The 22,824-nt window shown below is 41.3% G+C and overlaps 1 protein-coding gene across 2 annotated transcripts in view; it reads right to left on the minus strand.

The window, feature by feature from the left end:
• Sap30bp (SAP30 binding protein) overlaps positions 1 to 22,824 on the minus strand; it is a 45,328-nt gene that overhangs the window by 21,390 nt on the left and 1,114 nt on the right. For both annotated transcript variants that reach the window (XR_013092648.2, XM_076869588.2), the window contains exons 2-3: positions 22,430 to 22,539; positions 19,878 to 19,925 (exon numbers count right to left, since the gene is read on the minus strand). Coding sequence is in view for 1 of the 2 variants with exons in the window: in XM_076869588.2 (XP_076725703.2) it covers positions 19,878 to 19,925; positions 22,430 to 22,539 (158 nt within the window). In the remaining variant the exon portion in view is untranslated. The remainder of the gene's footprint in view (positions 1 to 19,877; positions 19,926 to 22,429; positions 22,540 to 22,824) is intronic.

Raw genomic sequence — 22,824 nt, forward strand, 5'->3', positions numbered from 1 at the left:
TGCTGCTCCCTTGGGCTCAGGAAGCCCCCTGTACCCTGAAGCAGCAGAGCTCAAGATCCTGGCTGCCTCTTCCTCCAGAGCCTAGGCAGTGCCGCAGAGTATATTACTGAGACTGCTGGCACAAAGGAAGGGGTACTTCTTCATAATATCCCGCTCCCAAGATTGAGACGTGAGATTAGTTACTCCTGGAGTTTCATATTTAGCTTAAGTCAAAAAAGGAGTCTTTACGTAAGGATAAAGGAGCAGCTCACAGAACCCAAGAGCATGTGTACAGCACGCCTTTAATAAGGGACCAAATGAGGTCCCAGTTCCAGGCAGCATTCTTTGGCTGTATATTCTCTCTAAAGAAAAGCTTTTCCTCAATACTTAATGCAAGTCGACAGTTACTCCCATTTCATCCTGTAGAAACCTAAATACAAATGCTTCTTTTTATTTTTTAATTTTTTTAGTTGTTTTTAATTTACTTACTTATATGTGGTGCTGAGAATAGAACCCAGTGCCTCACACATGCTAGGCAACCACTCTACCAACTGAGCCACGACCCCAGTCCAACACAGGCTTCTTATCAGAAAACTGCTTACCTCACTGCACCAGAGTAAATGCTTCATCTAAAACAAATCAATGGATGAGAAGGCAAAGGTGACAATCTAAGCCCCATATTACAAGTTCCTGACACAGCAGGAGGAAGGCATTCCCCCAAACATAAAATGGCAAGAACACACCTGTTTCCTACTGACCAGTAAGGTCAGTGATCTCAAGTGCCACTACAAGTTAATGATCAAAACAGAAAAAGCTGAGTTCACAGAATGTTGTTGGATCTCATTTCCTTTCCTTTCTTGGTGAGGGGGGAGATAAGACAGTGACAACTCTGCAATAAGATCTTCACATGGGAACCGCCACAGAGCTCTGGACTCCATTCACACTGCATCTCAGAAGGGAAGGCACCGTGAGGGTTACCAAATTCCCTCCCAAGCTATGGCCATGTGCCAAGACCAGACTACAAGTGCTTAACCCCTTCCCCAAAAAAGTCCCTCCTGATTAAGAGACAGACCAAAATCCTCTCTCTCTTCTAAACACTGCAGCTATTCATCCAAACTGCAAGGGCACAATGTTAAAGCCAGGCTGCTTAGCAACCCACCTCCTAGGCACACAGCCCCTGCCAATCAGGTGGGCAAAGAGGAAAGAGGGCTAGGGTAGAGGAAGGTGGGAGGCGGGCCTGGAGCACTGCCACGTCAAGTTCAGGTTGGAGTCATAAATCAGCTGCTTTATAAAGAGCACCAATCTCTCAGGGGACCAACAACAATCCCTTTGTAGAAGTAACTGAAGAAACCATTATTAAAGAGTGGTCAGTAACAAAATGTTGGACTGTAAAATTTTCTTACATTTTTCCTCTAGGGGACAGCCTTCTTGGTGCTGATTGTAGGAAACATCATCTGGGTACATCCTACCTCCCCCAGCCAATACAGGGGACTGACCTGTGAACTCTAAGGGCCCCAAACTCACTGTTTTCCAAGGCCCTGCTTCCTGCCACTCTCCTTTTATGGATAAATATGCAGAGTTGAGGAAGGAGGGTTGATAGTCACTGAAATCCTAATCCAGTGTCCATCTGAGTGACAGGAAGCTGGTCACCAAACATGCAAATGTCACTTAAAGGGCTCCCTAAGTACAGTAAAAGTTCAGGAGCCTCCCCATGGCTTCTTATGACCTTTGTGACCCAAGATGGGAGGGGAGGAGGTGTGTGTGGTGATGAGGGATGAATCCTGCATTTCACACATGCCTGGCTGGCTTAGCTGAGGTTCTTTAGTCATATCTGAGGAAGAAAATGATGGGGCAAAAACCAGACAGGAAGTATATTTGTGTATTTTCCTCTTATATTATTTTGCTGTATGACTCTAGTTATTTCACATGTTAACTAAAAGAGAAAGGTAAACCGGGCAGTGGGGGACTGGGATTGTGGCTCAGCGGTAGAGCGCTCGCCTAGTGCAGGTGGGACCCGGGTTCGATCCTCAGCACCACATAAAAATAAAGGCATTGTGTTGTGTCCATCTACACCTAAAATAAATAAATAAATAAATATTTTTAAAAAAGCTTAAAAAAAAAAAAAAAAAGAAAAAACTGGGCAGTTGGTTTCCATTTGTGAACTGATCTAGTCCTTGCTTTCTACTCTGTTAGACCAAGAATGGGGTATGCCAGAGAGCACCCAGCTAAGGTGCTAGAACTCGTATTTTACATCCAAAACACAGGTTCACCTGACCTACCTCAGTGGAACTTGGTTCCACAGGCCTCCAACTTTTGGTGCTTCCAAACAAAGTGCTGACCAATGGACCATGGACATTATTCCAAATGTGAGAAGATTCTCCTGCCTTAATCCCATAAGTCAAATGCATAAATGAGCCTGCATATCTTCAAAGCCATATGAGGCAGTGGGCTTCAGGAAGGGGCCAGAAACATGGTGCTAAGATCTCCTAGGATGTAAGATCTTTGGAGATCTTCTAAGATTTCTGGAGCCCATTGGTGTTATAGGCACCCTTGGAACCTGGAAGGTTCTGGAGAATCCACAGTGGGAATCTACCTCCTGCTGGCCACACCCTGTCCTGTTTTTGGAAGGTAATTCTTCTGCCCTGAGACCAAAAAGCTGGGTGTGAGCTTGCTTAAGCCCTGGGCACATCATTGCATAGAGCTGCTTCTGAGAAAACAAACCAAGTTCTTATGGCTCTTATGGTGCCCACTCTGACAAATCAGGTTCCCTCCATATCTGAGCATAAGACCAGGGGCACAGCATCACCTGTACTTCAATGGAGATGGGTCCAGACTTAAAACACCACTGAGGAAGTCTTGGCAGAAAGTGGGAATCACTGAAGATGGTGATAAACATCCCAAGATGCTTTCAGGACCACTTACGCCCATCCATTGAAGCAAGTTTCACTAAATGAAAACAGTCACTATTCTGACAGTAGCAACATGATTCCACAAGGACCTCCATACAGTGGAAGAAAAGGTAGAAAGCGGAGGGAGGCTGTCAGAGTAAAAACAAAGACCCAGAGGAACATCCTCCTAATTGTCAAGCCAGATGCTATTCAAGTACCCATGACAGCTATCACAAGCTAGTCATAGGACACACACATTAGTATTTTAAGTGGCAGAGCTAAAGGGACAGAAAAAAAGGGTCACATTATTCAATTATACCTGCATTCGGAGAGTCTTGCCATGCCCTTAAAGAGGTAGGAAGGGGAAGGGGAGTAATGAAGACACAAACAAAAGCAATGAGAAATCACTGTTCCTCTTTCCTTCCCACAAAGCACATTTCAAAACTCACAGGGGACACCTGTCTTGACTTGTACAGATCCGTTCCTCTGGCTTCCAGTTGGTTGAAGTAATAAACTCAGCCTGGAGATCTATTTACCAGACAGTTGTCTGAGTCAGTCAGGAGGCATGGAACCCACAGCCCAGAGACAAGAAGGCAACAGCACACGTCTCTCAGGTAGAAAAGGTTGAGAGGGACTCTCCTAGTCTATAGGAAAGATGAAAGAAAGCATCGCCCTATGAAAGGCAAGCAGCTCCTAGAAGAAATCCCTTTCAGCTCCCTAGTTGAAGTCCAATTGAGACACAAGGAAAAACAAAAGCCCAAATCCACAGCTTTCCAACAGAAGCCATGTGAGAAGACAAGGGAGGAGGAAAGAACCACTCCAGCCTTCACCTGAGACCAAAGTCCCAATAGCTAGAGCATGAGGTGGCTACAGCAGGCTGTAGAACTTGCCAGTTTGGTTTAACTGTGACAGACACTTGGGAGAACACACCAGCTATGGCTGTAGGTCAGTAGTAGAGCCCTGGTATTCTCAGGAATTACAGAACCTAGAATTTGGTTCTCCCTGCAAAGAATACGAAAGCCCAGTCACCGATGAAGCTGATTGGGGCACAGGAAGGAAGTAAAAACAATATAAATTCATGAAGATAGAGGAGCTGCCATTGGAGCTGGGAGGATTTACTCAGCATATCCTGAAGCAGGTTTATTTACAGCCAGCAATATTTCGTAGACCCTCCCTAGAACCAGTCCCACAACACACACACAAAGCTCCAGTAACAAACTCATCACAGTACTGGCAGCCTCTCACATCTGAATTCTGCCAATCAATGTTTTCTTTTCAGGTTTGGGAATATTAAGCACAGAGAAAGCACTCTGAGCAGCACACAGAGAAGCCTCTACCAGAGCCAGAGACAGCATGTGATGGATTTCAGCTGGGCAATCTAATGTGGGATATGGGGAGGTAGACTGGTAAACTAATACCAACCAAACTGTATCATCTCAGCTCTGTGACAGCCACATAGTTATAGAGCCCTAAGGCTATCTTACTTAATGAGCAAACTATCTACTTAAATGAATCTTCACATAATCCTGGGGCCCTCTTCTCCCCTCTCCACACCAGGGCTTTGCAATGCTTGCTCCCTGCCCACTGTTGCCTAGTAAACCCTATGCAGTCTTCAGACCTCAGTCTAGGGAAGCTTCTTTTGCCTCCATCCACTCAGGGATGACACCCTGTTCTACTGTGTGTGCTCGCAAACTGTCCAGCATACTGCCTAGTATAGTCAGTACCTGGCCCACAGTAGATGTGCAAACACTGTCACACACAGAGGCACTCTCCATTGTCAGTTTTCCTTCAGTCTAGGGCAGGGTTTTGTGGCAACCTTTTGATGCAGTGCAGTAATGTCTAGGCTCCAAACCTGTTAAACTCCAGTTAGTTTCAATGTGTAGACACAGAAAACTTCATAAGAGGCGCTAACAAAGGTGTTAGATTTGCAATAAGAGTGGCCCAAGACAGAGAGAAAACTGGGAGTGGCACCTTTTTTATTTATTTTTTCCTTTTTTTGTGGTTCTAGAGATGGAATCTAGGGCCTTGTACATGCTAGGCAAGTGCTCTACCACTGAGCTACATCCCATCCTTAAAAAATATTTTAAACCCAATTAAAAAAAAAATTTAGTTGTAGATGGATATAATACCTTTATTTAATTTATGTATTTTTATATGGTGCTAAGAATCAAACCCAGCGCCTTACACGTGCTAGGTAAGCGCTCTACCACTGAGCTACAGTCCTAGCCACTTAAACCCAATTCTTTACTCTTCTCCCTGTATCTTTTTTCTAACAATTGGGCCTAATGCTCCTAAGAGGTGGTACATACCTATAGCCCAACTACTAAGGAGGCTGAGAAAAGGACTCCATAAGCCCAGGAGTTGGAAACCAACTCGAGCAATACAGTGAGACCATATGTCAAGACAAAACACAAAATCCAGAAGACAACAATAAAAAACACAGAATTACAGTATAGTTAGTTCACTTATTTATTTAACAAATAATTTATTGTGTCTCAGGCAATAGGCAAAGCACTAGTGATAAAATACATACCAATCTAGGGAAACAGCATTAGGTATTATACTAAACTCTTCAATTATGGTCTTATCTAATATTCAGAACAGCCCAGGAAACCATCTCTGAACTATCAAGACAGTATTGCTGTTTCAGAAAGACCAGTATGCATGCCCAGGAAACCCTCTTGCGGGCATCAAAGTGATAGTTGAAACAAGGTTTTCTGAGTAGATGTGAGTCACTTCAGGTAACCAAAAAAGCAGCAATTCTAGATTACTTCTGTCAAAATAACTCCAATCTCCAGAATAAATGATGCTGGTTTGACAGTCATGAGGGTGTGGGTGGGTAGGTGGGTGGAGGGAGGGAGCCCTGTCTGCAACCCCCAAGCTCAGTCAAGTCACAGAACCAAGGTTGCATGCGTACATTCCCCCCTGTAATCCAGATGCCAGCCATCACAGGCTGGAGAGCCCTGGAGAAAGCCCATCACCAGCACATTTCCTTCAGTTGCATCCTGTGGGTTAGGATTGGGCCACTGCCATGGCACATTGCCTGTCTAGGGATGGAAACACAGCACTTATCAGAAAAATGGGCGGAAGCTGGTGGGGCTGCTTTGGATGCTCTGGAATTACCTTTACTCCCAGAGAGCTTACTGACAGGAAGGCTCAGCCCCCCAACCAGAGCCAGAGAATGTTTCTCCAGGAAGGGTTAAACAGAAGACTGCCAAGACAACTTAAGCCAGCTCTAGAACTGGCCTCCTTGTAGATTAAGGAAAAGACAGGAAGGAGAAAAAAAAAAAGGCCTCTTTTTCTATTTGAAAAATTTGGTTAAAACAAAGCTGTGGCTCAGTATGGCTGTCAACGTTTGGCCACATGAAACACGCTGCATCGACCAGACTTCAACCTAAAAGCAAAAGCTGGACCAGGAGCCATTTCCAAAAAGATTTTTTTTAAAAAATATATATATTTAGTTGTAGCTGGACACAATACCTTTATTTTGTTTATTTTTATGTGGTGCTGGGATTGAACCCAGTGCCTCAGGCATGCTAGGCAAGTGCTCTACCACTGAGCCACAACCCAAAGGGGAGATTTTTGTTATTTGACCATTCCAACAGTCATTTACACTTGATTTAAGACACTTGAGGATTTTTATTATCTTTTGTAAGTAGCAGGGCAACAAATTTATCACAAAAGCAAAATATGAATTTGAGACTTGAAATGTAGGCAATAGCACAGAAGAGACATGCATGTGAGGATTTTTAGTCTCTTGAAAGCTATAGAGGATGGTAAGAGAGGGCTGTTCCATTCCACTCTTTCTGGTCCTACGAGTGCCAGGAGTGGGCTGTGTTGGGGGACAGAGATTGCCTCACACCAAAGATTTGAGTAGTCAAACCTTCAGTGGAGGGGCCAGGCCACACTTTTCCTTCATGGCTTCCTAAAGGACAGTCTCCAGGCTTTAAGCCTATATTTTTTGGTGTGGGGGCGGTCGGAGCCAGACAAGGACAAAAGAGACAGCTCTGAGGCTGAGAATAGCAAAGTGAAGATTTTAAGACTCAACTCTACATGGCCACCAAATTGCATTATTCCTTCTGAGAGATTAGAATCACCCTGAGGTGTTAGGTTAATATCCTGAAAGCCAGGAGGGGGAACTGCCAACTGGTAGTCATCCACTTATGGGCAGGAAGGGGATTCATCATCCAGAGGGCCAGAAGGAATGCCAGTGCTTAAAGCATGCTGGGAAAAAAGTGATCGAACTCCAAAGTTAGGAAAACAGAAGAACAAACCCCACCAAACTCAGAAATCATGCATGGAGTAGGATTTCAAGAGACATAGATTAAAACACAGAAGGTGGGAAAGTGCTGGATCCCTAAGGAAAGGCAGTTTTTCTGCATCATATAATTTAAAAAAGATGAGTCCCAGCTGGGGAGGGAGGGGCTCGGCCACACCTCAGTTAGCAATCCACGGCATCTGGTCCTGAGGGGAAGGAGGTATGTTGGGGCTTGCACGGCCATGGGAAGGCGGACTGGGCATGTTATGGCTCCTTCTGGCTGCAGAGCCATGGAGGAGCAGGCAAGGTGGGGCTTCTGTTTTCTTGGAGCCAGTACAGTCAACAAGGCCCCTCTGGAAGTGTGGTAGAGCCAAGAAGGAGTGAGAAAGAGAACAGTGGTCATTCTTTCACTCCGGAAAGTGACTTCTAAAGCCTGTCCTGTCGGGCCTTATTTCTGCTGCTCAGAGCAGGTTATCACCCAGCAGATCCCTAGATCCCAGCCTGGAATGGGTCTTTCTGAGCATGCCTATTCCCAGGAGCTTCTAGAAAGGCCATGCCTCCCATTTCTTCAAAGGCAGCCATAGCATTGTTGAGGACAACTCTAAAGAAGGCCATTCATCATGCTGAGTTCACAAAAGTGCCAGATGCTAGGCAGGCGTGGGTATTCTCTGTTTTGTTTTTTAAAGAGAGAGAGAGAGAGAATTTTTTTTAATATATATATATATATATATATAAAAACACAACATCTTTGTTTGTATGTGGTGCTGAGGATCAAAACCGGGCTGCACACATACCAGGCAAGCGTGCTACCACTTGAGCCACATCCCCAGCCCAGGCGTGGGTATTCTCAATAGTTCAAAGGTCACATTATAATTTCCAATGAGAAGAATAGGTGATTCACAAAACAGCAATAGTCAAGGGCCACTTCCTTCTCAGAAATGTCCTAGGTGACCAGGGAACTTTTTTCTCTATTCAGCACTCAAAGGATCATGGAGAATGGGAGACAGAACAAGGGGGTAGGTGGAACACTAAAACTAAGTTGAGGGGTCAGTATACCTTCTCCCTCTCCTATAGTTTTCCTCCCATACCATAAACACAGAACTCACTGAAAGCTAATGTTTATTACTCAATTCTCACAACCACCCCACAAGGCAGACAGTATTATCTCATTCTGCAGATGAGTGAACTAAGGCAATGTATGATGAAGGAGGTTGCCTAGCAAATGGCAATGTTGAAATCCAAAATAAAGTACCCAAGTCTTTCTGACTCCAAAGTCTAGTTATATGGATTCCCAACTTAAAACTGTTTCTATGAAGTCTCTGGATATACCACTGCGGGAGCCAACATAAAACAGCAAGGAGGAATGACTCTCTAGTAGGCAGCAGAGCGGAGCAGGTGATAAACCCTGGACTTAAGAGGAAGACGGCCAGATTCACTGCCTTACAGCTATGATGATGATCAGGGGAAGCCACTCCTGAATCTATGATGCCCCAGTGAGTAATGCCTGAGTGGACTCCAAAGGAAGGGCTGGTGCTTAAGACTTAGACACAAACAGTGGGTGCTGCCTACTGACTTCTGTCCTCAGCCTACAGACTTCCTGGGAGCTCATGGAAGAAAAGCCATCAAATCTTGAACACGACTTAAGCTCTTTTTTCTTCTTGGGTGAACATGTGGACTCTCAGTGATAGCTGGAACTCCCAAAGATGAGTTATTTCCTCTGACCTGACCGCTTAGAGAACACAGCAGGTTTCTAGTTCAATAGAGAATCTCACTAGAGGGGCTGCGGATGTGGCTCAAGCGGTAGCGCGCTCGCCTGGCATGTGTGCGGCCCGGGTTCGATCCTCAGCACCACATACAAACAAAGATGTTGTGTCCGCCAATAAATAAATATTAAAATTAAAAAAAAAAAAAAAGAGAATTCTCTAAAAAAAAAAAAAAAAAAAGAGAATCTCACTAGAGAGAAACTGCAGGCACAGCATCTGACTCTGTAACAACTATAGCAATATATTCAGGTTTGGCTACAATAATGTACTAATTCTGGATTTAATCTACATAGCTGAAGCAAACATGAATATGAGGCAACTGATGTGAAAGAGTGTGGTGCTGATGCTAACATCACTGTGAGAACTAAACTTGGTGGATCTCGACAGACTTTTTCTTCTTTTTTTTTTTCCGGTATCGGGGATTGAACTAAGGGGCCCTTGACCTTTGAGCTACATCCCCAGCCCTATTTATATTTTATTTAGAAACAGGGTCTCACTGAATTGCTTAGAGCCTCACTTTCGCTGAGGCTGGCTTTGAACTCTCCATCCTCCTGTTTCAGCCTCTCCAGCTGCTGGGATTGCAGGCGTGCACCACTGCACCTGGCCAGACTTTTTCTTTTTTAAAATCATCCCTGATTTAAAATACTTAGACAATTAAAAAAATATTTTTCTTATAGCAGCCTTAATTGACATATAACTTACATACATTTTTTTTTTTTTTTTTTGCAGTGCTGGAGATTGAACCCAGGGCCTCATAGATTCTTAAGTGTTTGTAGTTTTTAGTTTTTCATTTATGTTATGCTACTATTAAAATTACTGACATAGCAACATTGGAACCAGAGAACAGGAAACAAAACTGGATGTATATCTACATATGCATATTATAGGCAAACCAAAAAAAAAAAAAGGAAATGGGAGTATTATTACTGTTATGAGATTAGATGAATTTTTCTTTTACAAAATACTCAATTATAAAAACAAAACTCTAATAGAATCACCATATATAATTTTGTTCTTCTCAAAAGAAAAAGTCCAGCTAGATACAGTATCCCAACCTGTAATCCCAGAGACTTGGGAGGTAGCGGCAGGAGGATTCTAAGTTCAAGGTCAGCCTAGGGAACTTCGCAAGACCTTGTCTCAGGGGCTGGGGATGGTAAAGCGCTTGCCTGGCATGCATGGGGCGCTGGGTTCGATCCTCAGCACCACATAAAAATAAAATAAAGATGTTGTGTCCACCAAAAACTAAAAAATAAATATTAAAAAAATTCTCTCTCTCTTAAAAAAAAAAAAAAAAAAAAAAAAAGACCTTGTCTCAAATAAAAATTAACAAGAGCTGGAATGCAGCTCAGTGCTAAGCTCCCCTGGATTTAATCCTCAGTATTGTTAAAAAAAAAAAAAAAAAAAAAAAAAGGAAAAAAAAAAGTCCAAATATAAGCCTTAAGAGATAACTTTTACTCTCATACCCTGAAAGGTAGTTCTTAACCCTCAGGGTTGTCCAGAAGCGCACCAAAGACACAAAAATTATCTGTTTTCTATTTTGCTAAAGGACTTATGATTGTGCCAGGCATAATGGCACAAGCCTGTAACCAGGGACTTGGGAGGCTTTGGAAGGAGGATCAGAAGTTTGAGCCCAGCAACTTGGCGAGACCTTGTCTCAAAATAAAAAGGACTGGGGATGCAACTTAGTGGTAAAGCATCCTTGGGTTCAATTCCCAATACCAAAGGTGGGGGGCAGGGGAAAACTCATGGTTCCTACTCCATCGCAACCTACATAATCTTTTTTTTTTTTTTTTAGGTACTGGGTATTAAACCCAGGGCCTTGCATATGCCAGGCAAGTGCTTTACCACTGAGCTATATCCCCAGCCCTTTTCATTTTTTATTTTGAGACAGAGGCTTACTAAGTTATTGAGGCTGGCCTCAAACTCATGATCCTCTTGCCTCAGCCCAGCTACTTGCTCTCTTAAATATCCTTCAATGTTATGATGACCAGACACCCACACTATTTGTTTATAAACAGCTTTAGCATCTTCCTTTTGGACTTCAGAGTGCCAGAGGTATAGCAAGCACACCTAGAGCCAACCTCTTCCTCCGTGGAAAATGGCACTTGTTCCACAGTCTCTTCACAGTCAATAAAGAGAATGTAAGATTTCAACCTTTAGTACTGTCCATGGGCAACTGCTGACAGGCTCCTGAAACTTCTTCCTAAAATCAGTGGCCAACAAGTTCTTTCAAAATAAGCTCCTTAGGCAGTTTTCAGTTTCCAGGTCTTTGATTCTTTAAAAGATCAATAATGAGGAGGATTTGGAAAGGAGAACATGAGGAAATTATTGAGTCAGATTGGCTCAATACAAATCTGTTGTCCAGACTCTGAATCAATAATATGCAGTAACTGGGTTGGGGCAGTGGCTCACTGGTAGAGCACCCATCTAGCATGGGTGAGGCACAAGGTTCAATCCTTAGCACCACATAAAGGTAAATATAAAGGTATCAGGTCATCTACAACTAAATAATAATATTAGTGCTAATACTAATGCTACTACTACTACTACTAATAATAATAATTATAAGCAGTTACTGAAAAACCTGACCTTCAGGTTGGGTATGAACAACCACTGGGAACAAAAAAGCAAACACTAGGGCTGTGCTTGTGGCTCAATGGTACAGCTCCCCCCTAGCATGTTCGAGGCCCTGGATTTGATCCTCAGCACCACATAAAAATAGATAAATAAAGGTATTGTGTCCAACTACAACTAAAAAATAAAATTTTTTTAAAAAGCTGGGATTATGGCTCAGAGGTAGAGCGCTTGCCTAGCGTGCATGAGGCACTGGGTTCAATCCTCAGCACCACATAAAAATAAAATAAAGATATTGTATCCACCTATAACTTAAAAAAAAAAAAAAAAAAAAAAGCAAGCATACCCAAAAAATAGCTAAGCTGAAGCTCCAGGGGAGGGCACATGAGGACTTATATCACACACCCACCCACCCAGGGAACTATACCAAGGTACCATGACAAACTTACAAAGGTGTCATAGGGTATTTAAAAATTTCACAGTAAATAGCATCACTAGAAACTATACAAATTTATATGTATTACTTTTGAAAGCAGTAATGACTGAATTGTGAGGATAGTAGTACTTAAGTATATGGAGCCAATTTCAGAACGAGGAGAACCATTAGGAATTTCTGTGGCCTGCAATTCTAAAAAACTACTGAGATCCCATGGGTGGTAACCTGGGAAGATATGGCAACTTCTGCCTATGGAGTGAGGATGTTTAATGAGACCCAGCTACACTGCCAAGGCTGAGCAAGACTCACAATTGCATTTCATCCCATGAGAAGCAATTTCACATATGTTCGCCTGCATCACTGCCATGGCTGACTTTACCCATAAAGTGAATGGAGTGTAGGTATGTACCTGTGCTTCCACAGCTGGAGGGAAGCCAAACCAGGGTACCACCCAGGGCTTCTGATAGAAAGCCACTAGCCTAGCTTGAACCTGTGAACTTCAATTTTGGCACTACTCTCAGGCTCTAAGAATCTTTATTTTTTATTTTATTTTTTTGCGGTACTTGTGGATTGAACTAGAGGTGCTTGCTCTAACACTGAGCTACATCCCCAGACCTTATTATTTTTTCATTTTGATACAGGTCTCATTAAGTTGATAAAGTTGACCTTGAACTGTGACCCTCCTACCTTAGTCTCCCAAGTCACTGAGATTACAGGCATGTGCCACTGCGCCTAGTAGTCTCTAATAATCTTAAAAATGCAGGCTAGGCGCAGTGGCACATGCCTGTAGAGGCTGAGGCAGAAAGATCACAAATTCCAAGCCAGACTCAGCAAAAGCAAGGCACTAAGCAACTCAGTGAGACCCTGTCTTTAAATAAAATCTGAAACAGGGTTGGGGATGTGGCTTATTGCCCCAAGTTTAATCCCTAGTACCCCCTCGCCAAAAAAAGGAGAAGAATATTAAAAATGTGTTTGTTTTAAAAAAACTTTAACTGGGGTCATACACATCTTTTCAAAAAATGCCAGAACATGCCTCCCACGTGATGTCACTTCCATGACCCAAAGACACTCTTTTGTTTTTACAGATGCTTACTCTTGGGCCATGAGTATCCTTTTCCTAGGCCACAGCCTAGACTACGAGACCTCAGGGAGGCAACATTCTCAGTCCCTCCCAGGCAGCTGGCAACAGGCTGCTCCATCTTTCTTGCTCCAGGTCATCAATCTTTGTTTTCAAAGGAAGGGTGTGTCAAGGACAGTGAGTGGAAATACCTCCATCCACAGGAACTGTAGGAGTGGAGGAAAAAAATAAACATCGGAAAACATTCCAGGGTAACTGAGGGAAAACCTGGACAGTGAAGAGTGCAAAGGGGGACGCTCACATACCAAGGTAATCAGACAGAGGAAAATGCTTGAGCCACCAGGTGTCCCTTCCATGAAGTTAGGACCTCATAGAGGAAAGCCACTGCTAATCTGGTGTTTTTCTAAGACAGCAGTGCCACCTTCTGTTGAGTATGGGTTATACAAGGGTCAGGATGCTCACTGAGGAGGTAAGATCAGAAACCTAAGTTAGCAGAAAAAGAATGCAACAGAAACACCAAAAATGTTCTGTTTCCTATGGGATGCTCAGCTGATTCCCCTGACCTCTTCTCTGGTTTGGGACAAACACAGCACCCACAGAACCTCATTAGTGCCACCCCTGGGTGATGGACAGGACTGAAGACTCCCTGTATAGCTGGGTCCAGAGTTACCATCTCTTATTCAAACTTCCAATAGATAATCCTTAACATCAGTGATTTAAAAAAAAAAAAAAAAAAAAAAGCAATTTCCACTCTTGGTATCCCCCCATGCCAGAGATTAAACCCAGGACCTTGGGCATGCTACTGCTTAGTTACAACCTCAGTCCCAGTCTTGGTGATACTTTTTTTTTTTTTTGGTACTGGGGATGGAACTCAGGAGTGTTTTACCATTGAGTTACATTCCCAGTTCTTTTAATTTTTTATTTTGAGAAAGGTTTTGCTAAGTTGTCAAGGCTGGCCTTGAACTTATGATTCTCCTGCCTCAGCATTCCCAGTCATTGGGATCACAGGTGCCTGGTTCCCTTCACCTTTATGATTGCTCTTCTCGGAGCATAGTGTAGTTTAAAGCATGAAGATTACTACTCTAAAATTCTGAGATTAGTCAAGCCTCAGAAGCAAGCAGAAGTTCTGGCAGCTGTGTTCCTTGCTACTAGTGCTACTGAACACAGATATAACTGACATTATTAAGCCACGTATTATACTTTTACTTACTCAATCCTCATAAAATAAATGAGGTGATTTTATTATGATGCCTATTTTCCAGACAAGAGTGTTAAAGAGATAGTAGGTTAAAGAGACTAAGGTTAAGGGAGAGATGGAATTCAAACCTGGGTCTAATTCCAGAAATTTAATTTCTCCCCACCATGGTGGGCTGAATTTTCTTACTCTGGATACTCTAATGCCCACAATGAGCAAGATCCTAAAAGGGGAATAATAAACTTTTGCAGAAAAATAGAAGTTATGACACAACCATTTAATATACTAATTCATAATTTCTGTTTTGAAAGAATAGTGATTCTTGAAGTTGGTCTGCAGATCCAAGGGGTCTGCAAAGTCTAAATTATTCTCATAACAGTATGTTATTTTTCACTGTGTTGCCATTTGCAGAAGCAATGGCATATAAGCTGCTGGACAAATAACGGTAGCGGCACCAAACTGTAGCTGTAGTTACTGTAAACTCAGTTTATTAAAAAGAGAAAAAGTAAAACCATTTTCATGTAAGAACACTACTCTGGCAAAGTAGTAAAAATGATTAGTTATTTTTAAATATATTTAATTATTAAATCCTGATCTTTGGAAAAAATGTACAATCTCTTTAATACGGTGTATGATGAACTGGGGGGAATGCATGAAACTTTTTGTTGCATGCCAAAGTACGATGGCTGCTCAATGGAAAGCACATATGGTGAATGCCTGAGTTCCAAGCTGAGCTAGTCATTTTCCACAGAGAACACCATTTCTACTTTAAAGAATGACCACAGACAAATTGGTTATACGATCTTGGGTATCTGCCAGGCATTTTCTGAAAAAAATGAAGCATGTCACTTCCAGGAAAACTCTGATAGTACAATGCAACTTAGGCTTTCAAGGAAAAAATGTTAGAATCTTGGAAAACATACTCCCCATTGTATATTTGGTAGATTTCTGTTACTTAACAGCTTGTCTGATAAGATCAATGATGTTACTAACAAACGTGATTTTTTTTTTTTTATATTATAGAACAAAATGTGTCAACATGAGATCTGTATACACAATAAACCAACATCTTTATAAATCACCAGTGACTGATAATATAAGATCATGCAAGGGTAAAAGACCCATCGAAAGTGTAAGACAAATCTGAAGCTGGGCACACACCTATAATCCCAGAAACTCAGAAATAGGTTTGCAAGTTCAAGGTCAGCTTCAGCAAGAAAGACTATCTCAAAAGAAAGAAAGAAAAAAAAAAAATTGGGTATGTAGTTCGGTAGCAAAGAAACCACAGATTGAGTTTTGATAAAGTATCAAAGAATAATATCCATAATTATCTTAAGGACTATTAAAATACTTCTCTTTTCAACTACCTATTGTATAAAGCCAGATTCTCTTCAAATACTTTGAACACACAACAACAAACTAAATTCAAAAGCAGTTATGAGAATCCAGCTGTCTTCTATTAACACACTTTGTTTCAGAAATACTGTTTTTCACAAAAGTGTTATTTGTGTTAATTTGTAATGAGCTGAATTTTGTTAAAATTACATATAATTTCAACTTTTCTCACTTTTAATCATTTTTTCCCCCTCAAGGACTGAGGACTGAAGCTAAGGTTACTCTACCACTGAGCTACATTCTCAGCCCTTTTTATTTTGAGACAGGGTCTCCTAAGTTGCTGAGGTTGGCCTTGAACTTACAATTCTCCTGCTTTAATTTCCTGAGTAGCTGGGATTTCAGGCTGGCTCCCAGTTTATAATAAATACCAATAGATAAAATTTAAATAAACACAAGTTTTTTTTGGATCCTAAATTTCTTTTCCCCGGGTACTGGGATCAAACCCAAGACCTCATGCATGCTAAACATAGCACCTTACCACTGAACTATACCCCAATTACAAGATCCTCAATTTAAAAAAAAAAAAAAAATTTTTGTAGTTGTAGATGGACAGAATGCCTTTATTTTGTTTTTGTTTTTTAAATTTTTATGTGGTGCTGAGGATCCAATCCAGGGCCTCATGCAGCTAGGCAAGCGCTCTGCCACTGGGCTACAGCCCCAGCCCAGGATCCTCAATTTTTAATTGTGTAATAACCAAAATGTTTTGAGGACTGCTATAAAAAAACAAAAAGTGGATCTTGAAAAGCCAAAGCAGAACAGAGATCGCCATCTAGTGGAATAGACAGTTATGACAGCAACTTGCTTACTAACCAAATAAAAGATACCTCCAACATGTACTCCTGTAACAAGTTATATTGTTAGAAACTTTATATACTTAAAGCAAAAACATTCAAATTAAGGTTTTAGAATAAAAAACTTTAAATATTAATTAAAATAAAATTTGAATGTGCCAGAAAAACTCTGGGTTTGAGGTACAGGCTGCTACCTGGAAGATAGTCTGATGCATCCAGGCCAGATTTGATGGCAGGCTCATGCTGGGCAGGGATTGTTTCTAGTCATTAGGATGCATTAGGATACTGGTGACTGGAGGACATCTAATCCGGTAGCTCGATATAAACTCTCCACCATTACTCTCTAAAATAACTTAGTCAAGTAACCTTAGGACTGGATTTTGTGTTCTGATTCCTGAGGTCTGCCCAACAGAAATAGAAATTATTCCACAAAAACTTTTTATTTTCATAGGAAGACTTGAAATTCAAGTGACTGAATGAGGTACAGTAAAGCACCTCAGTCAAGGGCCAAGTAGAAATGATAGGACTTTCTAATCCCAATTCGGAACTGAGAAAGAGAAGGCTGAGCACAAAAGCACATTTACAATCTCCCTGAGTGTGCCTTTTTATGGAGTTCACCCCCACCCCCATTTCTTTATTAACTGCTCCTAGACAGCGGGAAAGTCTATTTTATTTTTCATGATCTGCCCTCTCTGATAAAGATACATTCTTCCCTGAGGATTTACCTCAGGGACCACAGCACTCTACAAGGGGTGATGGTTAAGTGCATGTACCCCATTCTTAAGTCAACTTTCCCAGATGGCCTTCCAGCTTTGAGCACAGGCTGCAACTGCACACATAAAGCTCCAGTCTGGTAAATCCTCTTTTCCCTCCACAATTCAAGCCCAACACCTGATGGCTCCACCAGATTGTTGTACACAAGATTGTTGTACACACAGGCTCAAATTTACACCCAAATCCAACAACAGAATAATACTCACACTACTACTACTGACTGTTTTCTTTCTGCAAGCTGAGCAGTGTGGGGCCATCTTTGAACTAGGCCACAGGTCTATCTTATGCCTTCCTGCTGGAATGCCCAGGCCTGGGTTCTTCACTCTGTGCAGAAAATACTTTGCACCTAATTTTTAGGGTCCATATTTTCTTTCTCTTGCATGCTAATGCCAAAACTTACTTTTCTTTTTCTTTTTTTGTAATGCTGGAGAGTGAACCCTGGGCCTTGTGCATGCTAGGAAAATGCTCTACCACTAAGCCACATTCCTAGTGCAAAAGTTATTTTCTTGGTAAAATGTGTTTTTGCCAGGAACGTGGTGCACTCCTGTAATCCCAGCAACTCAAGAGGCTCAGCTCTACGCAAGTTAGCAAGACCCTGACTCAAAATAAAACATAAAATAATAGGCTGAAGATGTGGCTCAGGCTCAGTGCCCCTGGGTTCAATCCCCAGAAAAAAAAAAAAAAAGTTTTTATGTGAATCATTTATAGCCTTTCATAAATTTACTTCTATAGCTGCAAAGAGTTGTATCCAATCACAGAATCAGTCCAAGTATGGAACAGCTCACATTATATTTTCAGATAATACTGTTGTTCTCCATACCTGTGGGTTTCATTATCTGGATATTCAACCATGGATCCAGAATATTTGGGGGGGGGGGATCGCTTATGTGGGCTAGGGTGTGGCTCAGTGGTAGAGCACTTGCCTTGAATGTGTGAGGCACTGGGTTCCATCCTCAGCGCCACATAAAAATAAACAAAACAAAGGAACTATGTTCATCTACAAGTTACAAAAAAAAAAAAAAAATTGAAAAAAAAATCTCGTATGTACTAAATATTTCCCTAAATAATACAGTGTAACATTTATTTTCACAGCATTTACACTGTACTAGATATTTTAAGTAACCTAGAAAATCCATGGAGGAGGACATCCACAGGTTGTATGTAAACACTACACAATTTAGATAAGGGTTGTAAGCATCCGCAGATTTTGATATTCACATGGGGTGGAGGTGGGATGTTCTGGAACTAATCACCACGGACACTGAAGGACTACTATTTAGATTGTCACTGGACAGTTTTCCTAAATTCTACTAAGTCATCTTGAAGGCTTCACCTGGTTTCAAAGTAGGTATTTTTTGTTTCGGGGGTACCAAGGATGGAACCCATGGTTACATAACCACTGAGCCACATCCCCAATGTTTTATTTTGAGACAGAGTCTTGCTAAGTTGCTGAGGCTAGCTTTGAACTTATGATCTTCCACCTTAGCCTCCCGAGTTGCTGGGACACAGGCATGAGCTACCATGCCCAGCTCAAAGTATGTTGTTTTTTGATTTTTCATTTGTTTTGTTTTGTTTTGGTAGTACTGGGGATTGAACCCAGGGCCTTGCACACACTATTCAAGGACTTTACTGCTGAGCCACATAACTAGTCCTCACCCTCAACCCTTCTGATTTTTTATTTTGCGACAGGGTCTCAATAAATTGCCCAGGCTGACTTCAATCTTGTAATTCTCCAGCCTAAGCCTCCTAGATAGCTGGGATTACAGGTATTCACCAGTAGGACTGGCTTCAAAGCAGTTTTTTTTTTTTTTTTTTTTTTTAAGAGAGAAAGAGGAGAGAGAATTTTTTAATATTTATTTTTCAGTTTTCAGTGGACACAACATCTTCATTTTATTTTTATGTGGTGCCAAGGATCAAACCCAGTGCCCCACACATGCCAGGCAAGCGTGTTACCGCTTGAGCCACATCCCCAGCCCTCAAAGCAGTTTTTAAGTGCAAAATTTGATCCCTATTCCCCAGGCCCAGAGTAATGGAATTAGTTTTTCTCTTTAGGGGTTTAAAAAAAAAATGTCCCATAAAGAAAGACTCCTCAAAAGACACATGTCCAATGCCCAGTGAATAACACAGCAGTTTAACCTGAACAAGGGGTCTTAACCTTCATCACTACTGGACCACTAAGAAACTTGACAGGAATCACTGCTAATTACTCTCAGCTGCTACTGGGATGGACCTATGAGAAGAAATGGCTTCATGAAAATAAATATGTCTTCCTGACCATTAAACACAGCTTGCCCAAGAGTGAAAGTTGTACATCCCTAGGAAAATGAGGATTGGGATCAACATCCCCAGCAGTTGGGGTGAGGTCTCATATTGGTCTGAGCCTCTTGGAGATCTTTTTCCCTTCTAGAAGCCTAAGAGAATCCCAAGTACACATGGCAACCCTCATGCCTTCCTGATTTCCACAAAGCACTTGGGAGACAGTGTGAGTTGTGAGACTCAGGCCTCTTGCTTTCTAGTCCAGAGTACGGCACAATCTGCAAGCCTGGAAATCTACTCTGCCTCAGGACTTATTCATTCCTAGGTTGCCTCAAAGATCTTTCTTTATAAAGCTGGCACTTTATAAATGCCACAAGGTCACACAATTAATTATTAGTGGGACAGATCGTGACAAGACATATGAACTGAGCCATGATGTTAAAATGCCTTGTTCGTATCCAGCCACCCCGCCACAGCCAACACCAAATACCTTTGGGTCATCAGCCTCAGGTTTTTCAGTCTCTGAATCGTCATCTTCCTACAAGACAAAGAATTTAGAGGATTAAGCTTAAAGGAGTGGGCCTGAGAGTCTCACATGCATAACTAAGGTTGGAGCAAAAAGCTCATTTACCCAGAAGGGGTCATCCCACCAAGAATCCCTCCCCTACCAAATGACCCACAGCTAGAGAAAGAGAAGTGGAAAAGGAGATGTTCTGGGGTGGGGGGAATCCAAAAACAACAGCAGCTCAAAGTCAACAGTTACTCCAGTGGTGCCACAGTCCACATCAATGAAAATGCTCAAGGTAAAATATTACATAAAGAGTGGAAAGAAGTTGTAATTTGCTTCAGAAAAGAATAAAATTAGGTTACAGGATAAAACAAGCATAGTGTTTCCACTGAAATATGAATGATTTAAAACCAGTATTATGGACCTTTCCCCCCCCCTTGCCTTCCATATTCACAAATATATCAGATTTAGACCTAACAACACTGTTCAACATAAAAAGAGCTGTGACTCAAACATCTATACCCTGGTACCACAACCAGTAGAATTCACACTAACATGAACACAGGAAGGTAGACATATGACTAGAGCAGGTGACCTAGGAAAGGCAGGACTAAAGGGCAATGCACAGTCTTTCTTGGGTCCCAGCTGAGTGGGTTCCGCCTCCACTGAGTGCTTACATTACTGACTGCCACTGATCCATTCTGCCCACCTTGTTCCTTATCCAAATGAGCACCATGTGAATAAGACATTGTCCAGAGCAAGACCACAATTCCACTGAACACTTATACTATTATAACAAAGGTCAAAGATCAGGCACAGCTATTTTGTAAGATAATTAAATCCATGTCACTTCCATTACCTACAGCACTCCCAATACATGAAAGATTTTTTAGTGCTGAGGAAAAACTGATTTGACACTGTTATTTTCAACAAAGCTACACTTTAAACCAAATGTGACCCAGCACTCTAGATGCTACTATACATACCACCTAAGAGTTGTAAACAAATATAGTAATGATTTTGAGACTTAACTGCCCTGTAAGGTGCCAGTGAGTCAAAGCCTTTGGATGCAATCTCCATAATCTCCTTAAAATGAAATCAATCAACCAAATAATCAGTGATGGAGCCAGCTGAACACATATTTCAGAACATCTATTTTGGGATTGGTGAAATTTTACTAAAATATGAAACAAAGCTTAAATATGATGGAAATTCTAAGAAAAACAAATATGGAACAACATTTAAAAAATGTAAATGTATTAAAGAAAACAGTTATGAAGATTAAGGCAGTATATACATACGTGAGAAAAGTCAAGAAAAGATCTTATAAAGTTTTTCTAAAAAAAATCTAATCAACTCTGAATTATAATTATTAATGGGTGAGGCTAAAGACATGAAAATACTTCACAAAAGAGCACAGAATATATTTCTATTAATTTGGAAAGTCATAACGCTGGGAACTGAACCCAGGGCCTGCTAGGCAGGTGCTCTACCACTGAGCTACACTATCAGCCCTAATTTGGGAAGCATTTTAATGCTAACATTAACATATAAACATGTAATAACGCGTTTAAATAAATGTGTCAATTCAAACTGTTGCAAAATAGCCAGACTCGATCAATATAGAAATTCAATTTTGTACATATCTATGCTAAGCATTAGCATGAACTTCCTTGCTTTTCCTCCAAACATTCATTCATTCATTTTTACGGTGGTGGGGATTAAATGTAGGCCTTGCACATGGTAGGGAAGACTCCTTTTCTGAGTTACATCACCAGCATCTCCAAACTTAAAAATTCTGATTCATAAGCTAGGCTTGGTGGTGCACACCTATAATCCCAGCAACTCAGGAGGAATGTAAATTGGAGGCCAGTCTGAGCAACTCAGCAAAGCCCTAAGCAACTAAGTGAGACCCTGTCTCAAAATAAAAAAATAAAAAGGGCTGGGGATATGGCTCAGTGGTAAAGTGGCCCTGGGTTCAATCCTCAGTACCAAAAAAAATTTCTGGTTCATGCTGCTCAGGTGATTGTGAATCCTATGTCTTTCTTGTTAATAAAAACAAGTTCTCCTTTCTTTGTTATCCAGTACCTACTTAACATAGTGGAAGAAAATGAATTTCCCTTCCTTATCTTGTTAACCAACTGAAGTAATTAAATGAGCCCCAATTGAGATTTCAAATAATACAGAGTTGATTTCAGATATAAATAACACACCAATTAGGATGAACACACCGTTATATCATTTAAGTAGGGAAAACTCATACAAAACACCCACTGATATCTGAGTTAAAATAATTCACTATCTTTCCTTGCAAATTTCAATTCCAAGGTTCATACAAAATGGTCCAGGTAATAATGGATTTCATTTTCAATAGAACTACTGATATTCAACTTAGTTTCTTCAACCAATGCAAAACAAAAGGGGGGGAAGAAATGAAGTCAGCCATAAAATGGAATATTATTGACACAATTCAAAAGTTTCTTGACAAACAAAAAGGTGCTTTGAGCAGCTCTGGATTCAAGAAATTTACTTACCGACTGTTTGCTGTTCTCGTCTTCCTCTTCTTCATAGCCATCTTCATCACCCCCTGGGCGAGAAAAGTCATCATCTCCATAGGCATCAGACACCAATCCACCTTTCTCTTCTGAAACAGAGGTGGTAAAAGATGGAGAAGAAAGAAAGAAAAAAAAAAAAAAAGCAAGAAAACTTTTTAGTGACTTGAATGGCCAAGACTATCTCTGAAGAAAAAAGGGGAAATTAATTCTCATGTAAGTGACCACAGACACAAACATGGAAGAATATCACACTAAATCCTGTTTCTAATGCTGTCAATCTAGGCTGGGGGTGTAGTAGAACACCTGCCTAGCATTCATGAGGCTCTGGCTTATATTCCCAGCACAGCCAAAAATAAATAAATAAATAAAGCTAT

This window comes from Callospermophilus lateralis, chromosome 11, assembly GCF_048772815.1.
Source record: "Callospermophilus lateralis isolate mCalLat2 chromosome 11, mCalLat2.hap1, whole genome shotgun sequence".
NCBI lineage: Eukaryota > Metazoa > Chordata > Mammalia > Rodentia > Sciuridae > Callospermophilus > Callospermophilus lateralis.